Source organism: Phaenicophaeus curvirostris, chromosome 1, assembly GCF_032191515.1.
Source record: "Phaenicophaeus curvirostris isolate KB17595 chromosome 1, BPBGC_Pcur_1.0, whole genome shotgun sequence".
Classification (NCBI taxonomy): Eukaryota; Metazoa; Chordata; class Aves; order Cuculiformes; family Cuculidae; genus Phaenicophaeus; species Phaenicophaeus curvirostris.
In genome coordinates this window covers 13,312,047-13,333,784 of record NC_091392.1, presented here as the reverse complement: position 1 = coordinate 13,333,784, position 21,738 = coordinate 13,312,047, and the positions used below count along the sequence as shown (strand labels likewise).

The following is a 21,738-nucleotide window of genomic DNA, read 5'->3' as shown; positions in this document are numbered from 1 at the left end:
CCATCTGATCCAGTTTGTTGATTTGGGATGTCCACCCCAATAAGCCAACCAGAAGTATTAGAACTTTCGGCTCTCCCCAGTCTCTCAGTTCACTCCTGTGTCCATACTCATTGTCAGTAGTTGGTTGAGGAAGTTGAGAGCTAAACAGCCAGACAGCTGGAGCTCTAATCAGCTAGTGAGCGCTAGAACTGGCCTTTGATGGTGACACACAGCTCTTCTTATTCTGCCAGAGTGCAGTAGTTCCCGCTGCTCCATCCCCTATGAGCCAGACACACCCTCAAAGCTCACACCGGGCCCGCTGTCATCACACAGTTCCAGTGGTGGCTATGCCATTGACTAATTTCCCCCTGATACCCACCACAGGAGTTTGTTAGTCTCTCCAATTGTCCATGTTGTTTATTCTTTATTAACCTCCCCTCCCTTTTATTTGTTCTGAACAAAAATCCTCTTTTCATCTTGTTCCTACTGAGTTCAGCACTATATTAACTCCCACCCTTCAGAGATGAAGAATTGAAGTATCTTTTACCATTTTAGACAATGCTGGGAAAAGCAATAAAAAGAACAATTAATCTACCCACACTAAAATGCACACAAGAAATTAAAACCAGGTTCAGTTCATATATTTAAATACATCCATTCACACAATTAGTGCAACTTAATCTGCAGTGTGGATTACTGAAATATTCAAAATCATTTATAACTGTTTTCTGGAAGGAAACCTGCTATTCCCATGTTTGGTTTGGGCTTTCTCCTCTCCCTTCTCTTTACGTGGGTTGCGTAAGCACAGGTCAGTCTGTAATTTGTGACTGCAATATATGCTTCACTGGGGACATAGCATTTAAGTAAAGTAATCAATTCTAACACAAGCTACAGATTCCTAAGTTCAGGAAGAAAATACCTTTTATTAGAAAATAAGCCTGTATCAACAAGATGCCTTCCCCAAAGTATCTCAGTTTACCTAGTTTGGTATAAAACACTGGCATCCAGCACTGCTCCACATGAAGTCTGATGTATGTGGTGTATTTCATGTATCACTTTAAAATTGTTTTTTTCCACCAAAGTGACTTTATGTTATACCATGTTAAGGAGAAGGCAAGTTATAACAAAATTCTTATTTAAAATGCAAGTTTTGAAATCTTTTGACTTTGAAATTTCTTAGTATCACAATACCAAAATTAAGTACTGCATTTCAGTCTGAATTAATTCAAATTTTACTGAAGTTACTCTTAAAATCTAGCAAGTGCTAACACACCAAGAAATCATTTTAAGGTTATCAAATTACACACACATAGAAGCATAGAAACCTTAAGGTTGAAGGAGACCTCTAAGACCATCCAGTCCAACCATCAGCCCAACACCACTGTGCCTAATAAACCATGTCCCAAAGTGCAACGTCTATGTGTTTTTTGAACACCTTCAAGGAAGGAGACTCCACCACTTCCCTGGGCAGCCTGTTCCAATACTTCACCACTCTTTTGGTAAAGAAATTTTTTCCTAATATCCAATCTGCACCTCCCCTGATGCAACCTGAGACTATATCCTCTCCTTTTATCATTTGGTACTCAAGAGGAGAGACCAACACCCACGTTGCTACAACTTCCTTTCAGGTAGTTGTAGAGAGCAGTAAGTCCTCCTCTTAGCCTCCTCCAGGATAAACAATCCCAGTTTTACTTTTTTTTTTTTTTTTTTTACAGGCTTGGTGTGTAAGACCTTTCCAAATGTTTGGGGTTTTTCCCCTCCAGTTCTAGACACAAAATCGAATCTGTACGAACCTGAGAAGTGGGAAAATATTTTTTCCTAGGCAAGAGAGAGCTATAGTTGGGTTGCAAAACTTTTATAAATCCAGGGACGAAAAATGAGATCTGGGAAGATACTTCCCTACTAATTCCTGAGTATTTACAAGGAATTTGGTATCAGCGTATCCTTTGCATTCCTAAATAAACAGGAAATTACATCTAGTCCCTTGTGAGACCACTGCAATGCCCAGGCTGAGAAGCATGCTGCTCAGACAGCAGAGCCAGCCAAAACATGCCACTAAGTAAAAAAGAAGAAAAATAATAGCAAGGAAGTCTCTTCAAGTGCTTCTTCAGAAAACTGTATTTTTACATTTATTTACATGACCGGAACACATCTGTGTCTGATGCCTATTTTATAAACGACTTTTCTTAAAGGACAGAGCATTGACATCTGCTTTTCCAAAGCCATTTTAGACACTAAATCCCAAGGCTTCGCCAGTGGAATGTCAAGAGAACCCCAGTGGGGTTTTGAAGTTTTAGAAAGCAAGTGTCCCTTATCAGGCCTGGGCAACATGAGGGAGTGATCAAGTGCAACAAGACAAGCTGGGGACAGGTTTCCCACTTATGTGCCTATATATACATTTTCCCAGAAATCTTACGCACATTCTATTACTTTCCAAGGACTAATTTTAACGTTATTATGAACTTCACAGCTGTCAAAACTCTTGCTAATTGGGAGCCAGCTCCAGCTCTCTTCTTGACCTTGTATCTGAGACAGGGAAAGGCTACGAACAGAAGCGATTACAGGAGAGATGTCTGCTCAGCATGGATCAGACTTCGCACAAGACATTACTATCTTCAAAGAACTAACAGTGTCTGGAAGAATGCTCAAAAGAAAATCTTTCATGCTAAAATCACGCTGTCATGATGGACTGGACATTAGGAAAAAAATTTTCACGGAAAGGGCACTGGAATGAGCTGCCCAGGGAGGTGGTTGAGTCACCTTCCCTGGAGGTGTTTAAGGCACGGGTGGACGAGGTGCTGAGGGGCATGGTTTAGCATTTGATAGGAATGGTTGGACTCGATGATCCAGTGGGTCCTTTCCAACCTGGTGATTCTATGATTCTATCAGAGGGACATTCTGCCTACCTTCCAAAAAGAAAAAATACAATTATTTATATGAAACTTTAGCTTAAATGAAAATATTCCAGCTTTTGTAAGAGTAGCTGCTCGTATCTCCCACAAGGCGCATCCCTGCGCCTCAGCCCGGCTCCCTCAGCCCCCCCACGCGCCTACGCGCGCGCGGCGACTGCCGCCGGGCGAGAGCACGTGCCGGCCCCGCGCCGGCCCCGCGGCATTCTGGGAGTTGTAGGCGGTGGCGGGTGCGCGCCCGGCGGGGGGCCGCGCGGAGGACTACAAATCCCAGCCTCCCTCGCGCCCGCCGGCGGCCGGCTGCGCACCGCGGGGGCTGTCGCTGCCCGCCCGCCCCCCCGCTCCTCGCTATCACCTTGGGGGCGGAGGGATTCGACGCCGGTCTGGGAGCGGGCAGCGCGCGGAGGGATTCGACGCTCGGGCTGGCGGGAGGAGGCGAGCGGAGGTGAGGGCGGAGGCGAGCGGAGGTGAGGGCGGAGGAGCGGGGCGAGCCCCGCGGGCTGCGGGCTGTGCCCGGCGCCTGCCTGCGGCTCCATCTCTCCATCTCCCTTATCTCGGGGCCGGGGGCGGCTGTGGGGCGGGGGCGAGCTTCCCGGGCGGGTTAAAAGGCGCTCGTGCCCGCGGGGACGGCTCCGCGCCCCTCAGGTTGCAGCGGGAGGCGCCCCGAGCACCGGGGTGACTCGCGAGGCTGAAAAAGAGGGAAACTGGAGGAAGCTTGAGGTCAGTCGTTTCATAGTGTGGTGCCTGCAGCCCTCTGGCTCTGAGCTGCGAGCTGTCAGTTTGGGTCTGGTTAGAAAAAAACCCCCATATTATTTTACTTAATTGCGTTGGTGCGAAATTCCATGTATTCTCATGTGATATAATTTGATGACTTTTTAATACAAGTCGCATTTAAAACCGGTCAGCTGCCCGGTATGGTGAGCGCTGCCTCCAGGCACGGTGCTCGGTACTGTTAACAGTTCTGATTCTGCTGGTGTTATCCAGCCTGGACCAAGGATTTAATATTTCTGTTGTGAAACTTTTAAACTTTCGTCTAAAATGTTTCCCAACTTCATGATGCAACCGTGTCGCGGATCATCAGGTGGGTGGTAACAGTGGATTCCACAGGAGATAAAAGCCCATCTAGACTGAAGTCTCCTAACCAGAAATAATCACTTCACTCCACGTTACTAGCTTCACCCCAAAGATGTTCAAAACCTTGATTGAACTATCTCTCCCCGTAGTTTTCTGGCACAGAATAAGATTATGGCTTTCCCTATGTCAGAATTTTTCTATTTCTAGTCTGCAGGAACATTTGAACTCCTTAGAAGGGATCAGTGAAAGCAACCAGGAAAAGCCAGCCAGTAGGGAGACCTAGTGCTGGTGTCCATGCTGCTGTTGCAAAACTTTTACTTGTCTGAACATTGAAATATGTTTGCAAGCTGTTTTCAGGATGCCTCAAACATCAAATAACCAAAGTGGCTGTTGTAGCAGGCTTTTAGAGATAGCCCAGTAGTAAGAGAAGGGGGTGGGGGGGGGGTGAGGGGGAAGAAATTTAAAATGACTGCTGTTATTTCTGCTGCTGATTCAGCAGAATTTACATTCATAATTCTGCTGGTCTCTTCTCTGAAGAAGTAAGTGATAGGCTGAGAGGAAATGTACTCAAGTTGCACGAGGGGAGGCTTAGACTGGATATTAGGAAAAAATTATTTCCTGAAAGAGTGGTGAAGCACTGGAACGGGCTGCTTGGGGTGGAGTCATCATCCCTGGAGGTGTTCAAAAAACATGTAGGTGTAGTGTGTCGGGACATGGTTTATTAGGCATAGTGGTGTTGGGCTGGTGGCTGGACTTGATCTTAGAGGTCTTTTCCAACTTTAACGATTTTATGACTCTGTCACATTGACACAGCACAGCATTGGTTCAGATGGGGATGACCGACAGTCATTCCAGTCCACTGGAATTTCTTTGGCTGAAGTTTTTGCAAAGGAAAGCTAACGTTTTCAGACAGCCTTTTTAAATGTCTTACCAAATGTGCAATAGAATATAATCTGAGTTAACTGGTGTCTTGATTTATATTACAGAGTTTGCATGTATAAGATACTACTTTACTAGTTGCTGTAGAAATGGAAAAACTAAGGTACTTAATTGTTTCAGAAGCAAGTGTATGTAGGTGACTTGCATTGAAGTCGCTCTGTGAGGATCAACTGTCACATAGGCCTTTCTCATGAGGCAGTAATTACACTTGCAATTACCATAAACCAAGTATTTCAAAGTTTTCTCTGGACACAGTAGGCATTCACTACTGCATTTACTGCATTCCTGGACTGAAATATTTTACTAATTGTCTTGCAATGTACTGTGGAGCACCTCTGAAATGGAATGGGGAAAGGGTATAAAAGGAGAATGGCGTTTCCACCCATGCAAAGATACTGTTGGAAACTGATAAAGCATATTTATTTGAAATAGCATTTACCCCCTTGTTTAGGGTTGGGGGTCTTAACTCAGCAGTCTCATGCTAAAAGCTTCACTACAGTTAAAGGTCTGTTTAGAACTGGAGCTCAGCAGTATTGGGTTGTAATCAGAATCACATTTCAGTGAAGAAAAGCTGCAAGGCCAATAAGAAAAAAAATCTGCTGTTATTTCCAGACTTAGGTTCTGATCACTAAAGTGTATTTCCTCTGCCTAAGTAATATGTCCAGAGCTGATGTTGTTTTCTTGATTGTACTCTACAAACCGCGTAAGGCAACAATTTGTGTAAAAGCTGATGTGATTAAAAAAGGTGAAGGTGGCTGAGCATGATTCTGGGGGAAAGAGCCTAGGAGAGAGTGAAGTCTTTAGCCTTGTCCACAAGCTGAGCCCGGTTTTCTGAGGTGAATGCTTGCTGAAGTGCACTGTTTGGTTTAGCTATCAGATTTTAAGACTTGGAGCACTAAAAAGCCATCAAGTATTGCCTTTTGTTTCATGTTTCTAGTTTGTTACTGTGGTTCAAATCATATTTTAATACATGGCTTTCCATAGCTGTAGCAGTCTGTCCCCAGGGATGCAGTGTTTTTAAAGCTTAAAACCACATGGGAAGTCAAGTTCTTATTTAGCATGACACAAAAGTCATGCAATACAGAGGCACAGATCTAGCACATGGCTGCTTTTTCATGCTTTTAGCATTATTCTTTTGCTAATGACTCGAGAAACAACTGGGTATATGTTTATCTGCTTTGACTATTATCATTATAGTATAGACAGACCATTATTGTCTTAAACTACTGTTTATTTGGATTGTAGCTGTAGCTTCTGTAAATGTGGCTAAGACTTTTGTGCAGTCCATGGGTTGCCTGGAGAAACAGAGTCCTTTGAGCTCCTCCACCTCTCTTGGTTTGGCTGATCATCTGCTAAAGTCAACCCCGTAGCTACAAAAGAGTCCCCATGACTCTAGAGCTTGCTGCACTTAGTTTCTTGAGGAAGTTTTCTTCTGGAGAAGACAAGACAGCATGCTATGTTTCGTTGTGGGTTTTTTGTTCTAAGTTTTCTCTGCCTTAGCCCTCTTCTGCACAGGCTGTCCTAGCCATGCTGGTTTGTTCAGCTTTAACTTTTTATTACAGTTGTTACCAAGCTGCAGGTCAGCAGCTGCAAGTAACTTTATAAACTTGATGAGACTGAGCTCCAGCCAGAATAATTTCAGGAAGTAATTAGGCCCAAACTGTGTCTCATCTAATAGATAGCATTTACTTTTTAGTTAGGGTCTGTTGCATTAGGAAAAGGGGTAATGATTTTAAATTGAAGGAGGGTATGTTCAGACTAGAGAAATTTTTTTACAATGGGGTTGGTGAAACACTGGAACAGGTTGCCCAGAGAGGTGGTCAAAGCTCCATCCCTGGAAACATTCAAGGTCAGGTCATTCACGGGGCTGAGCAGCCTGATTTGGCTCGCTGCAGGGGGATTGAACTAGATGACCTTTAAGGGTGCTTTCCAACTCAAATTGTTTGATGTTTAAGGCTTAATATGTCTTTGTCCCCTAGTTCCCGGTTTGAATGCACAGTGAACAGAGCATTTACATTATGGTAACTTCCCTAGCAACTTCTTGAAGGTATCCAGTTTCTCAAATCACTGTCCTACATGGTAGCATCAGACCTTTGGACAAATAGGGGACAATGGCGCTGTATCTGTGCATGTGCAGTAGACATCAATGTGATGATTAAATTGGAGTATGCAAAATTCCTGAGAGGGACTTGTGTTACTTCAGCTGTCCATTCTTCCTGTGCTGACATTAGCACATGGGGAGAAAGCCAGAAAGTCTTTCATTCTTGTCTACTGATTATGCCATCTTCTCTGCAACAGTGAAATGAGTTGCTTTAATTCACAACTCAAGGTTCAGCAGCTTTTGTAGGTCCCCTTATTTCTTCATACTAGTCATTTTTTTCTGAATAGCTTTACATGAAGGTCTTTTGGCATCTCTGACACATTTCCTCATGAGCCGATGTTTACTTTCTTCTGAATCTGATGAACTGCTGACTGCTATTTTTTCTTCTATTTCATTGTTGATATAATTTTTCCATAAGAACTAGTCTTAAAGCATGTGTTTTTCTGTCTGCTTGTTTGGTAGATCTATAACTTCTAGCACAAGAAGACAGTGCTGAAGCTGAAATCCTCAAGCTCAAATCAGCCTATTGATTTCCCGGTTAAATGTAATTAATTGCCTTCCTTATCCTGATGTGTTTCCCTCCCTAGATCTGTTACTACTTGTTTGAATGTTTTCAGTTCTGTAATATATTTCTTTTTTTAGTTACTTTGCCAGCTTCATCTTTAAAATTGATGGCTTAACTTACTACAGATGTAGCGAGTCTGATTTTCTTTTTCCCTGCTTTCTGGTGACATTTGCTCTTCGCATATGTGTTTCTGAGGAAGGGTGGTTTGTGCAAGAAGTAGTCACAAGAAAATTATTCAATGAGCCTTTCTTCATTTCATTTCATGATCTTCAGCCCAAACACATGAGTTGCTCTTCCAGTTCTTTTGTCATGGCACCCTGGTTTAGTGTTATCAGTTGCAGGAATCTATTCATGCTGAGTTGCTCTGCCAAACATACTTGAAGAGTCATTTTGAGAACTCATATCCTCTACAGACACGTTTGAACTAAATTCTGTGGCCAATGTCTTTACAAATCTGGTATTGCTGATGTTTTGGTAGGTGGGTTTTTAGCTTTACTGTGTGCTTGGATGATAAACACCACTACTCTTAGAGCTCTTCACAGAGTGCAGGTATCTTCAGTTCTACTTAATAAATGCTGCTAAACATCTGAAAATGTTCACATCTGAAAATCTTGTGCTTCAATAGCCCAGTAAAATTGAAGTATAACCAAGAACATGAGCCTGGTAGATTATTTTATCTTTCCTGTACTCTGTAGCATAGAACCCTCATGCTGAAAATGCAAGCATATTCAGCACTGACCATCCAGCTGGTAGGTAGTGTCAGTCCAAAGCAGTTTTCTGTATGTTGTCAGTCTTATTTGATTGCTCTGTTTGGGACTGTGGAGTCATTCCTTTAGCTGTATGAAGGTTAGTCTTTATACTTGTGTAGTTAAGAACAGACACAGGGCTGCCTCACATAAGACATGAGTTCCGTTGTCAGCCACAAAAGAAATGTGAAGCCGTAAGGTGAGTCTGCAAAGAAAGCAGGGAGGTGCTGTGAAATACTTATCAGAGAAGCTTCTATACTTGTTTATTTTGCTTACTATGAACTTTAAATATTCCAAGGGAAAGCAGTATTGGCCTGTTTGCTGTGCACTCATGGCCTTTATGTGCAACCTCGGCATCAAGATGTTGAGCAAGGTTGTTCCACTGGCTGATAATCACCTTCAGAACATGAAGCAACCCATAAGAGATAGGAAGATGCTGTCACTTGGATAATATAGTCTAAACCAAGCAGCAGTTGCATAGATGGGGACCAGATTTTTCACAAGTCACCGTGGTACCTACTGCGTATTTAGGATGTGATTGGATACCTAACGCACAAGAGGCACATAAAATGTGTGTTACAAAGTAATTGCCAAGAATGAAACGTTTCTTCCAAATGCAGATCCTAGCATGTTTAGGGAAGTTGAACTCTTGTCTCAAAACTAGCAGGAAAAGAGTTGCAGCTTGGATAAATAGTTATCCTTACCGCTTTTCCAGATAGTGTCTGCCCTGTGCTGAAGTTCTTTGTTGGCTTTCTCAGAAGCAACAGCTCTGCAGGAATTTGCGCAGGCACAGCAATGGCTGTAGCCTGTTCTGCACAGGGGCAGATCCTTTCAGAAAGTGTTAGGAAGAGAGCTTCATAAAGGATCCTTGGAGGCATTTCAAAACCTCGTAGTAATTAAATATGATGGTTACTTTGTACCTTATTTTCAGCAGTGAAACTGGAATATAAATTTATAATCCCATCCTAAACTCTGTCTTCACTCCCCCCACCCTAGTCATCTCTTCCTGTAACCACACTGTGGTTTGCTGTCTTTCAGCTTCCCTTGTGACTTGAGAGGGTTGTACTGTAAACATAATGACTGAAATCATTCTGGTTATAAATAACAACCTTCTGCTTTTTTCATTTTGTTTTTTAGCTTGATGCAGCACTTGAGAGACTGGTGATGTATGTAAACAGGGTTGATGAAGCAGATACAGAGGGGGAGAACTCTTTTGGTAGCTTCTCTTCTGAAGGAAATGTATCATGGAAGTCTATTACATAACTTCTCCACTTATAAGGTGAACACTTATTTGATGTCTGTTTGTTCCACATTGCCAGAAAAGATGAACCAGCTGCTAGCGGTCACTGGTGCACTGAAGCCACACAAACTATGGGAATTATTCTGAGTTAGCCTGGTGTGTGTATGCATGATCTTGATTTATGTTTTCTCCTTTGATCATCAACTGAAACTTTATGATGAATACTGCTTCAACAAAGTTCTTGGTAGTGGATTGCCCATAGAAAAATGAAACTAGCTAATGATTACCTATCCCTGAGGGGCTGTACACGCTTATCAGTTTGTTTAAGCATAACAGAGGGGTCGACAGCCACTGTACTGTTCTGATTAACTTATCTGATTCCACTGACAGTAGCTACTGCTTTTGGATTTCAAAAGGGGTGAGGATGACAGATTCAGACCAAAGGTCACTAAAGCCACAAAAAGCAGATTTAAGAATGATGATATTTCTATAGGTTCTCATGGTCATCAACGTGTTTGCACTGGAAACAGAAGCCATCTCTTATCTATATCTGATGGGAAAAGGCCAGTGTTCTGCTGTTCAAGGTGCTCCAGGTGTTTGTCTTATGTGGAATTGATTAAACAGCTCGATCATCATAACAGGTTCCCAAAACATTCTCTTGTTGAAAATAAACATAAGATTGCTGGTTGATAAGAAGTACCATTAAGATACAAATGAAGTCATTATTCCATGGAGTAAATCTTTAGAGAATAAAGTATTTTTTGGCAAGGAGAATGGAATATGAAATGCCCCTCATCAGTTACTTAGCCTTTTTTTTTAATAGGTCTGATTTGTTATCATTTTTTAGACAATATTCTCTGTGCCTCGTATGTTGCTATAATATTATGCTCTTTTCAGTGGATAAGATCAATTTATTATAGGAAAATCTATCACACTGAATCCAACAGCCTGAGATAGGCAAGGCTGCTGCTGCTGTTCCATATTTCCAGGTCCAACCAGTATCAAGGCTGAAGATGTGTTCCCAGAAGGGGCACACATACGGGGTATGTGCGCACACACACATGCACACACACCTTATTTACATGCGTATATACATATGGTAATCCACACAGATTACTGACAGACAGCACTGACAGCCTCATCCTTCTCCCATTTCTAGCTGAGCAAGATGGAAGTCCACTAGTGAGAATGTATATACTTATGTAGAGATACTTACAGACACATATGTATGTCTAAGTTGGATCCCTCCAGCAACTGGGCTTAGACACCTGGTCAGCCCAGTAGCTAGCCCCTGCATCTCAGTGTTCCCCAGTTACTGGCAGCTGGCATCTGAACCGTCAAGGCTGTAGCCCCCCTCCAGTTGTTGGTACAGGCCTTCACGTGCACACACATGGCTAGCCAACATCCCACGTCCCATAGCTGCTCTGGACTTCTAGAGGTGAACCTTTGATGGACTCATGGCTCCTGAGGTTGGACAGTGCGTAGCCCAGCAGGGTAATATCCAGGTTCTCCGTCATACCGTTGGCTCTCAGAGCAACTCTGTCAACACAACTCAACATAGTTTATGTAACCGTCTTGCCTTTCTTTGTGGAGTAGAGTTTAATTTTTGCCTGTGTAAAAGCAGTATAGGTATTCAAAGTCCTGATTGTTACTTTTTTTTTTTGTGCAAATATTCACCAGAAAGCCTCCTGGATTGCATTTCTTAGTTTAGGACCCACAGAGGGGAAATTGTGTTTGCATCACAATTGTTCTCCAAATCTGTGAAGCTTTACATGAAGGCTACAGTTCTAAACCATCAATTTGTTAGTGGATTTACTGGGAGTAGTGGAGAAGGAATGAGGATAAGCATAGTCCAAGAAATCTAGGAGAACGCGTTTGTTATGACCCCACCCAGTCCTTTTACACCTTTATGCTTGTTTTAAAAAAAGCACTTCTGTTCCGGCTTGGTATAATTTTATAATCACTCAAGGTGATAAGAGGAAGGGAATAGGGCACTGGGGAATGAGGCCAGAGAGAAAAGAAAGAAGCGAGAGATGATGTTATTCCTAAAATTGACTCCACGTTCATGTCTAGCCTCTTCAGACAGTAGGAACAGACCTTGCAATAGAGCTGCTTTTCAGTGTACAGTTGGGAGAGCATGTTTTACAGAGAGTGGCAGTATTTCCACCAGCCCTTTGGCTGATGACACTCACCTGTATTGTAAGCTGAAAAAGACAAGGTATGTCATAGACTTTGCAGTTCATGATCGAACGTGTGACTCCCCAGCACGGATGTGATTTTTCACCATAATACTGTAGTAGTTCTGTCCACCCATGCTTTTCTGCTATTTAAAGCAACTTTGTGCTTATCCATCAGAAGGAAGGGTTTCTGCTCTGTTAAAATGGGCAAGTCAATGGATCTGCCACTGATACCCCTGCTGGGTTAGCTAGTTCAGATTAGATACACAAGGTTAGGAGCAAATACACCCCACTTGTAGTTATCACTGAATACCAGGTTGGAAGGCACCTCAGGGGTCATTATAAGCCTGTTAAAGCTGCAGTAGGCATACAGTACAGAATTATGCATGTCTCCAGCTTCTCGGTTTTTTTTTCTCCCCAGAGTTGTATTTTGAATCTAAGGAACAGCCGCTGAATCATTGCACTGTAATTCACATGGACCGGATAAAAAATTGTCCTCTACAAGAATCAGTGTATATGGGTTGACAGCCCTGTTTTATCATCTAAAACTGGGAAGAGAAAGTACTTAATTCTTAGTGATAGTGTTATAAATTGATGTTTGCTTAGCTTTTTTTTTAACACCTTCAATTTGATAATAGCAGTAAAGACATAAGAACAGGTCTTTATCAGTCAGATAAAGAATAGCCAACTCCTAAGTCTTTTACATACAGCTTTTAACTACTTCAGCTCAATTCTTATCTGACTGATAAGATTAACAGCAGGGTTTCTTATAGCTTTTTAATTTTATTCTTGCTGTGAAGTTCAAAGGTTGCCTGAGAACATGTATTCCACTATTAATTAAGACTTGCATGCCCAGAAATCACCTTTCTCTTCCTTCAAATCAAGGTCTGCAAGTTTTCAAAAATCATAGTTGTAAGCTTTGTCTTCAGTGAAAATGACAGTACCTAGTTCAACTCTTCCTTGAGAATGCAGGGAGTGAAAGGCAGAGGTGAGTTTCCAAGTCCTGGATGTCTCTATTTGCAATTTGTCATACTGCTATTCAGCAAACACTAGGAGAGACACTTCAATTAGTCATGAGATGCTGCTATTTTTTGGACAGTGCATATCATCCATTGTAAATACAAGCATCTCAGTCCTTGCTCTGTGTGTGTTTTTACAAAAGAAGTGGATGATATTAAAGACTTTAATCTTTATTGTATTGTATATACTTAGTATTCAAAATGGTCAGCAGAGGACATGGTTAGGTAAAGCTGTTAAGGTGTATTCCAATCAGGACTTGAAGCGTTTGGGACTAGCAGGGGATTATGTCTTTTGGAACAGGAAGAAGGGGTGCATGTTTTTAAAACCTTGGGTAGAAATGTTCTGATATTATATTCTCATTTTATTGAAACAGTTTGGCCAAAACCAAGCCTCTGAACTGATTTAGTTTGTGCCTGTTGCATGCAGCTCTAGTTTTCGTTTGTTCTGATTTGTTTGAGTGGGTTTTCTGTTTAAGGTAGATTAAAATTGCTTCTTAATTTGTAAATGAGGCTGATGTTGCCAGAACATGCCAATTAGTTACTGGAAAAAATACATTATATGTGAATCATGACATAAGGGACATTGTAGATTCACAGAATGATTAAAGCTGGAAGGGTCCTCTGGATGTCATGGAGTACAAAGCCCCTGCTCAAGCAGGGCCACCTGGGCAAGACTGCCCAAAACCATGTCCTGTCAGGTTATGAATATGTCCAAGGATGGGCACTCCACAATCTCTGTGGGCAACCTGTTCCAGTGTTTGATCATGCTTGCAATAATTTTGTTTTCCTTACTTTAAACAAGATTTATTGTATTTCAGTTTGTGCCCTGTGCCTATTTACTCCCTGCTGTGATTTTTTGCCACCCTCTACTTCCAGGATGGACAACCCCAGCTTTCTCAGCAACTCCTCATATGTCAGGTGCTTCAATTTCTCTTTCATGTTTGTGGCTCTTCGCTAGATCCTCTCGGTGCCCATGTCTGTCTTGCACTGGGGAGCTCAGAACTGGGCCCAGCACTCCACATGTGCCTCACCACTGCTGAAGAGAGGGGAAGAATTATCTCCCCTCCTGCTGGCTGTGCTCTGTGTAATGACCCACTGGTCTTTTTCTGCATAGATGCTTTCCAGGTGATTGAATCCTAAGCATTTATTATTGCATAGGGCTGTTTCTTCCAGGTGCAGGACTTTGTACTTCCCTGTGTTGGACTGAATGAGGTTCCTTTCTGCTCATTCTCTCCAGCCTGTCAATGTACTTCTGAATGACAGTGTAGCCATCTGATACATCAACCACTTTCTTTAGCTTTGTATCATCTGCAAGCTTGCTGAAGGTGCACTCTGTCCTAGCGTTGGGGCCATTAATGTATATATTAATTTATGTTGGCCCAAGGTATCAGCATCTGGGGTACTCTGTAGCCACTGACCTCCAGTTGAACCTCATGCTGCTATTCACAACCCTTTGAGCCTGGCAGTTCAGCCAGTTTTCTGTCCAACTCACTGTTTAGCTAACTCCTTCTTCATCAGTTTGTCTTTGAAGATGCTGTGCAAGACAAAGCTTTACAAAGCATTGGAAAATGCAAAAATAAAAAAATATCACTGATGTTCCCTTTTCCACCAAACAAGTAATATTATCATAAAAGACTATCAAGTCTGAAAGATGAGCATGATGTGTTTAAATGTTTCCTTACCTGATTCTTTTCTATTTATTTAAGTTTTTCTTGCTCCAGACTTTCCCACTAGCCTCAGGGACTGGGATTGCTGAAGGCCAATCTTGCCAGTAAAGACTTAGGCAAAACTGGTCTTTCACTATGTCCTTTGTCACCTTTTCAGTAGAAACTCCCCATTTTCTATAGTCTTCTTCTTGCTGCTGATAGACCTGTAGAAGCCCTTCTTGTTGCCATTCACGTCCTCCTCCAGATTCAGCTCCAGGTAGACTTTGGCTTTCCTAACCCTGTCTCTGCATGCTCAGTATTTCTATTCTTCCTGCATCATCTTTCTTTGCTGCCACCTCTCATGCTTGTTTTTTCATGTGTGAGTTTTGTCAGGAGCAAATTGTCTGTCTATGTAGGTCTCCTACCACTCTTGCTTGAATTTCTGTTACCTGGGATGGGCCATTCTTGAGTCTGGAGGAGGTAATCCTTGAAAATCAGCCAGCTCTCTGGGACCCTTCCTCTCTTCAGGACCATATCCCATGGGATTCTTCCAAGGAGCCCTGAACAGGGCTCTCCTGAAGTCTGGGGTTGTAAACCTGCTTATGCCTTGTTTCTCTCAGGATCCTGGACTCTACCATCTCATGGTCATTGCAGCCAAGGCTACCCACCAGCTTTATGTTCCTGACCTGTTCTTCCCCATTTCTAAGTATCAGATCCAGCACAGTATGTCTTCTTGTCAGATCCCCCATCCCATGTGGCAGGAAGCTATCATCACTGCATCTCAGAAAGCTCCTGGATTGCTTGTGTCCCACTGTGTTGCCTTTTCAAGAGACACGAGGGTGATTAAAGTTTCAGTTTTGCTGGCCAGAAGTTAATAGATAAGGATTCATGGGTAGCTCATGGTCTCTAAGAGGGTAAGATGTGAATTAGGAACTGATATGTATGGGCAGGTAGACACTGGTTTGCAAAAAGAAGTGCTGCAGATGTTGGTGGCCAAACATACATCTTGGTATGGACAGCATTGCTGCAAATAAGAGCTAAAATACATGTGATAGCATGGAGGTGAGAAAAAAATAAAGAGGGCGGCTCGGATGGGAATTGCTAGTAGAACAATCATGTTCTAATGTTGACTGCCACAACATCTGCAGATGGGGGAAATTATAATGCCAAGAGTTAAGATTGGCTAAACAACAATGTGAGAAAATTGTTAACAAAGTGTCGTTCAGGATTCTTGGTGAATTGAAACTATGGAAAGATGTTAAATATGCTGCAGGAATACAAAGGTAACGAGGTCTGATAGTACTTTTGCTTGTAAGAACAGTATTGTATCAAGGTTTAGGTACTTTATTTCACATGATAAAGCTTAAGTAAATCTTGAATGTGCTGGAAAGGCAAAATTACAATTTTGGTAAAAATATCCTTTTCGTAATGAACTGTCTAGGGAAAACACTACTTATGAAATAACAAGAACTGAAGAGATGCTAGGTCATGTCTGTCGTGGAAGGTAAAGGACAGTGAGCCCTGGCTGGAAAATTCCATTACCTTCATGAGACTGAAAGCTTAGTAAGCAATATTGGTATTTTATTGCCAGGCAGACTGTATTTGCAGAATCGGAATGTTGGACCAATCATGGTTAGCTTTGTCCGAGTCTTTAGGTAGCAGTTTGTTTAATTTCTGCATGGTAACCCTTTTCTAGGAAAGTATTGGTGTACAGTTAAAAAATAAATACCTCTGGGTTAGCTCCCTTGGTTGAAGGCAAACACATGCTTAAGCGACTTGCTGGACCTGAGCCCAAAGGCCGTGTTCACGATTATGGCTCTGTTTCCCGTTGCACTTACATTCTGTCATCAAACGTAGTCCTAGCCAACATCTCTGCTTAACAATACAGCAGTCCTGTCATTTTGCTCATAATTTAGAGTTATGTTTCTTGCCCCGTATTTCTAGAAGCAGTTAACACGAGCAAAGGAATTAACAGATTATCTCCTAAGCATGTTAGGATGTTGTTGGCACTGAATCAGACAGACAAATAGATGTTTACAAACCTGCTTAAAATTGTGACTCCTGTTTTAGTGGGTGCAGGAGTGAGAGTAGCAGGAAGTAGCGCATCCATTAAAACAGTAAGTTTTTGAAAGTAGTGAAAAGTGAAAGTATGCTTGAGATACTGTCTGGAAAAAGAAGCCTCGGAAAGAGAGGGAGCAGGTGGATGGATGCAAGAAGCAACTGGCTATCTGGAAGAAGGTGGTTTTCTCAATGTTAAAATTGGGAGTTCTGTCTTTTGGAGATGGAACGTGACAGTTCACGAGTAAGCAGGAAGTAACTCGGAAGTAGTCTCCCCTCAACTCTGACATTTCCTTTAAAAACTGAGAAGGGAAAAATCCAGATAAGCATGAATATTTTTGTTTCTGCAGTTATTTACAGAGTAATTAGTGCAAAAGCTTCCTTTACCAAAGGGAAGCATAAAGTAATGGCTCTGGTTTATTTACTGCTGTACAGGCTATCTAATTAGTGCTTCTAAACTGTGTTTAAGAAGAGACAGTTCTTGTCTCTAGCTTGTCAAAATACATTCTTTGAAAGGAAATGCCAAATCTGAGGTTAAAAAAGTAACCAAACTTATGTTGTCTGCAACCAGGTTTTTCAGCAGAGACTGTAGAACTGTTGGCTCCTGATCCCTGAGGTCAACTATGGAACATGGTCAAGAACACGAAGCATGCCTTGAGCCAACCCAGAGGTATTGTGTGGAGAGACCAATATATAACCAAGAGCTCTTGCAAGGAAAGCTGCACAGACGAGAAAGAACACCTCAGACATTAAGGCAGAAGACTGCACATTCTTGTCGGTAGGGGGGTTTTCATATCTTTATTTTATTGGTTAGAAATATTTTAATTCTTAATCGATTCATGCACGTAGCTGGTAGTTTCTTCAAAGAAACCTAAACGATAATAGCACTAATTCTACTTTGATTATTCAGCAAGACCCTGATGAAGTTGTGTGTGTGGTTTTATATGTAAAAATTTAACTAAATTAGAAAATGCTGGATAAATTAGTTGAATTGCCTTCATCGAAGTACAAAGGAAAATTATACAGCCTAGGAATATGAAGTGTTAGTCAAATCATGTGACAGGAATTCATAAGACTCAAAAAAATGTGCTTTTTACATAGAAACAGTTAATGGCCAAATTTGTGTTTCATGTGATCCTTTAAATAAAAATAATAGAGATGCAAGGCAGCCATGTAGAAATCTAACTTGTGATTCTGATAAGTACTTTACTTTATAGAGGTACTCTGTAGCTTTTAACTAACTGCCTTGGAATCTTAAGTATCATCTGGTTAGATGGAAATGTCTTTAACTGTGCAACTTTTGCTCTCAGATACAAGAGGATAGTGAAGAGAAACTTATTCTGGTTAAGTTCTCTTTAGCTTTATCCTTCATTTGCAAGTTGATTCAGTTTCTTGCTAGGACCCTTTTTTGCAAGACAAGAAAAGATTTCTGCCTGACTGCTAGTCTGTAAAATGTTCCTGTTTGGATAATTTGACATTTGGGGTTTTTTTTGGTTAGTGGTGGAATGACCGTTCTAATAGCAATGGAATCTAATTCCACCTCAAAAAACTTACCTTTCCTGAATAAAATATGTGGATCAAAATCCTCCTGACTTCTTGTTATTCAGTCTGCTTAAACATGGAGAAGTGTGGATGACTCTAGTTCCTCTCACTTGCAGAAATAAGCATCTTCGCTATGCAATATGGTCCCATGAAAATTCAGAAATGTCAACAAATCTCTGTAGTTCTCTTGCAGTTCCCCTACCCAGAAAAGCATATATATTATCCCAGTGTTTATATTTTTACCCAGGGTTAAAATTTCTTGGCACAATACAATCAAAGTATGATACATGGCAGTACTGCATAGAGGTAATATGTTTCCTGGCTCTGTTCATTTGTCATGAGTCAGAGTTTCAAAACTGTGCTAAGGGGCACAAGGATCGGTGTTGCTGGCTTCAGTGCTTTTCTTTTCAGCATAGTGAAGGGTTATGTTCTTAAATAGCCTTAAAGTTAGTCTGTCGGTACCGGTGATAGTAACAAACATTAGTAAAGTAAGAGGTTAGTTTGTTTTTTTTAATATCATGATAACATAAAATGTTATAATCAAAAAAGTATAAAGCATGCAAATAGCAAATAGAAATAAGAAAAAACATTGCAAAGTACTTGGAGTGAAAACTGTTATCAGAAAGTAAGTTATCCTCTGGGGATTATTACTAAGAACGATCTCGGCAAAAAGAGTTACATTGAGCGCTCAGTCCAACATGGACTTGAACGGTTTCACTTCCCACTAACCTCCAGCCTCACAAGATTTTGATTCCCTTCTCCAGTTCCATAAGGTTTCCGAACAGCAAACAACATGTGATAAAGGGCTAAATTAACCAGAGTCATAGTTGTTTGTGCTTAAGCTTTGTCCAGAAGTTACTGTCATTGGGGCTCTGAGGTTTTTTTTTAATGGAGCTTTTTTCCTGCACAGGGTTGAAAGACAATGTTTTCTGACCCATTTGTCCCCAGCTAGTGTCTAACTTTTTCTTTCTGCTTTGTATTTTCAGTTGTTCTTCTCAGAAAGCCAAGTCTCATCTCTACAGTTTCTTACCAATTTTAAAATGGCTTCCCCGTTACCCAGTGAAGGAATACTTATTAGGAGACATTATCTCAGGTATAAGCACTGGGGTTATGCAGCTGCCTCAAGGTGAGTATCTCTCTGGATTTATTTATCCTGCTCTTTGCTTCTTCTGTGTGTGCCTTTATGGTAGTGCTTGGCTTCCTGAGCAGGTGCTCATTAGAATAGGATGTGTATTTCAGGTGTGTATGTGGAGATCAGTGCAGCGTTCTGCAGACCAACCCATGATGACAATACCCTAAAAACTACAAGACCGTGATATGCAGCAGACTCTGAAAGAAGCTTACTTCTCTGTTGAATACCAAAAGCTCTCGATGGCAGAACAACTTTTTACAGTTTAAGTGCATGTGTAAACTTTTGCTGAATGCACCCAATTACTTTCCAATCTCCTCACCCTGAAAGTTATAGCAAATTTCCTACAGAATGCTTAGAGCAGTGTTTAGTAGACAGAAAGTTTCAGGGGAGCAACTGTTGCAAAGTAATGAAACTAAATTCAAACAGAGAAGAATGTGCAAGAAATCAGAGACTGATCCCTCTTTTTCTCTTAAGGCTACAAGTCACCAGTTTAAGCTGGAACCATAGTAATGAACAGTGATTTATATGGTGGAAATAAATCAAAAGTAATTTCTATAACAAGACTGCAAATCTGTGGAAATTCTATTAAATTCCTTGGAAGTTTCACCCCAAGTGAAGCCTGGTCCTCCCTCTGTGGAAGAGGAAGAAGCCAGTTTTCCCTGTTCTGTTCATCTCTCGGTGACTGAGCCAGTGAAATCTTTAGTTCAGCCCAAGACCTTACTAGTAGCAGTTTCAGACCTGGTATAGGGTTAGGAAGTGACAGCGTTTTTACAGCAGGATCATTATGGGGTTGCTATTACTGCTCTGGGAGTAGCAGATTCACGACAGCTGTCACACTCGCAGTAGATTCCCTCAAGGATGTGTTGGTGTAGAGCAAATTCTTGAATTTGTACAGCCTTGTCCAGAGGAGAGTCCTCATGCGAAGGGCAATGTAATTAAGCATACATAAGTTTATTTGCATTTTGGCTTATTTCATGTTTCCACCTCAGTACTTTAGGCTGAGGCAGGCCTAAAAATTAATCTGTAAATCCAAGAAGCCTAGATTTTATTAGGCAGTAACCCATTAAAGCAAGCAATGGAATAACGCTAATGTAGTCTGTACAGTTGACATCTTTATTTCTGTAGCTTCCTGGGTTTGTGCAGTTTTTTATCATTAAGGATGTTTTTTCTTGCACAAATATACACATCAGCTTATCTTAAACTGATAACTAATGTGGTTAACTGTCATGCACATCTGTCATATACCAGACACAAACATTACCAGTTGTATACTGAAGCACAGTTTACATGATGAGCAGATAAGGACACTAAAATTTAAGTGGCCAACAGTGAACTTCATGCTTAATTTTGTGACTTTGTTTTAAACTAAACATTACTCTTTCCTTCAGTGATTCCTAATCTTTCCTTTTCTAAAAAGGCAAAAACTGAACTTGATTTTTTTCTGGAATGGATGTAATTATAACAAGCATGTGTTCAGAGAAGCCTGGGTATCATTCCAGGCAGAACTATGATGACCAGGGTGTTTAAGATATGAACTCCTGTCATGTCAATATCTTTTTATTTCCTTGGCACTGACAGCATTTAAAAATGCCAGTACAAATGAAAAGGAATAAAAGGGTATTCAGATCAGGAACCTCACATAGACCCACCCTCATGGTTTTGAAGCCACTGAGTTTTAGTTCAGGTCACTTGTTAAGTTCATCGCTGTATTAAAGGCTAGGCTGTTACAGTACAGGGTGTTCTGCTGATATGCTTGGCATAAGAGGTAGCCCCTGGGGCAGAGACTATGTGTGGGATGAGTTTCAGAAGTTCTTAATGAAAAACTCATTGCTGCAAGAGAATAAATTACATCAGTCCAATTCTGATAGGCATATGCATTCTTGGTTAGGACTCAGACCTTGCTTGGAGCACGAGCAAGGCCAAGTGAGCCATAACACTGCACAAGAGTGTTTGGATGACGCAGAAGATCCCTTCCCATCTTTGTTCTTTCATGGTAACATGATGCTTTGTCCCTCAATTTGAAAATAAATTAATAGGGAGAGGTGTTTTCAAGTATCACTGTCTTTCTCTGTGGTGGGTGAACTGTTGCTACTTTTTGTAATTTGCACTGGAGCATTGAACTTCTCACTTCTAGCTTGAACTGGTCTGCCCAAGCGCAGTAAGAATACACAGCTTCCACAGGTGTCATGAGTCTGCACTTGTGAGGGTGAGTTGGAGAATCGAGCATATCGAGGATACAGCATTTTCTTCTTAAGGCCCGTTTGTTCAGTTTTGGTATCTGATTCTTGTTAATGCAAGCTGTGTAGAGCTATCGATTTTGTTGGAACTGCTTGGGAGAGTTACATGTCGTATCTGTGATACACATGGTTTGCTTGTAAGCTTGCTCCCATGAGAAGGACATTCAGTCACACAGAGAGGGAGCAGCACGGGACGTGTCCCTCCCCACAGTCCCTTAGAGCTGTTCCCCACAGGTCTATTGCCATGTTTTCCAGCCTGACCCACAAGTAGGAATGATGTAGACTGCACTTCCACTGTGTGGAACTGGACAAGGCTCAGTAACAAAAAGGACTTCATTTTTAGGAAGAATACCAGACCATATAAGCCTTGTGAC

The 21,738-nt window shown here is 41.5% G+C and overlaps 1 protein-coding gene across 2 annotated transcripts in view; it reads left to right on the top strand.

The window, feature by feature from the left end:
- SLC26A5 (solute carrier family 26 member 5) overlaps positions 1–21,738 on the top strand; it is an 87,569-nt gene that overhangs the window by 47,894 nt on the left and 17,937 nt on the right. Inside the window, exons 1-3 of one of the 2 annotated variants that reach the window (XM_069880689.1) lie at positions 4,985–5,004; positions 17,025–17,231; positions 18,982–19,121. In XM_069880689.1, coding sequence (XP_069736790.1) covers positions 17,077–17,231; positions 18,982–19,121 — 295 coding nt within the window. In that variant the 5' untranslated portion in view covers positions 4,985–5,004; positions 17,025–17,076. Of the gene's footprint in view, positions 1–4,984; positions 5,005–17,024; positions 17,232–18,981; positions 19,122–21,738 lie in introns of those variants that run through there. The other variant, XM_069880776.1, reaches the window with a different exon arrangement.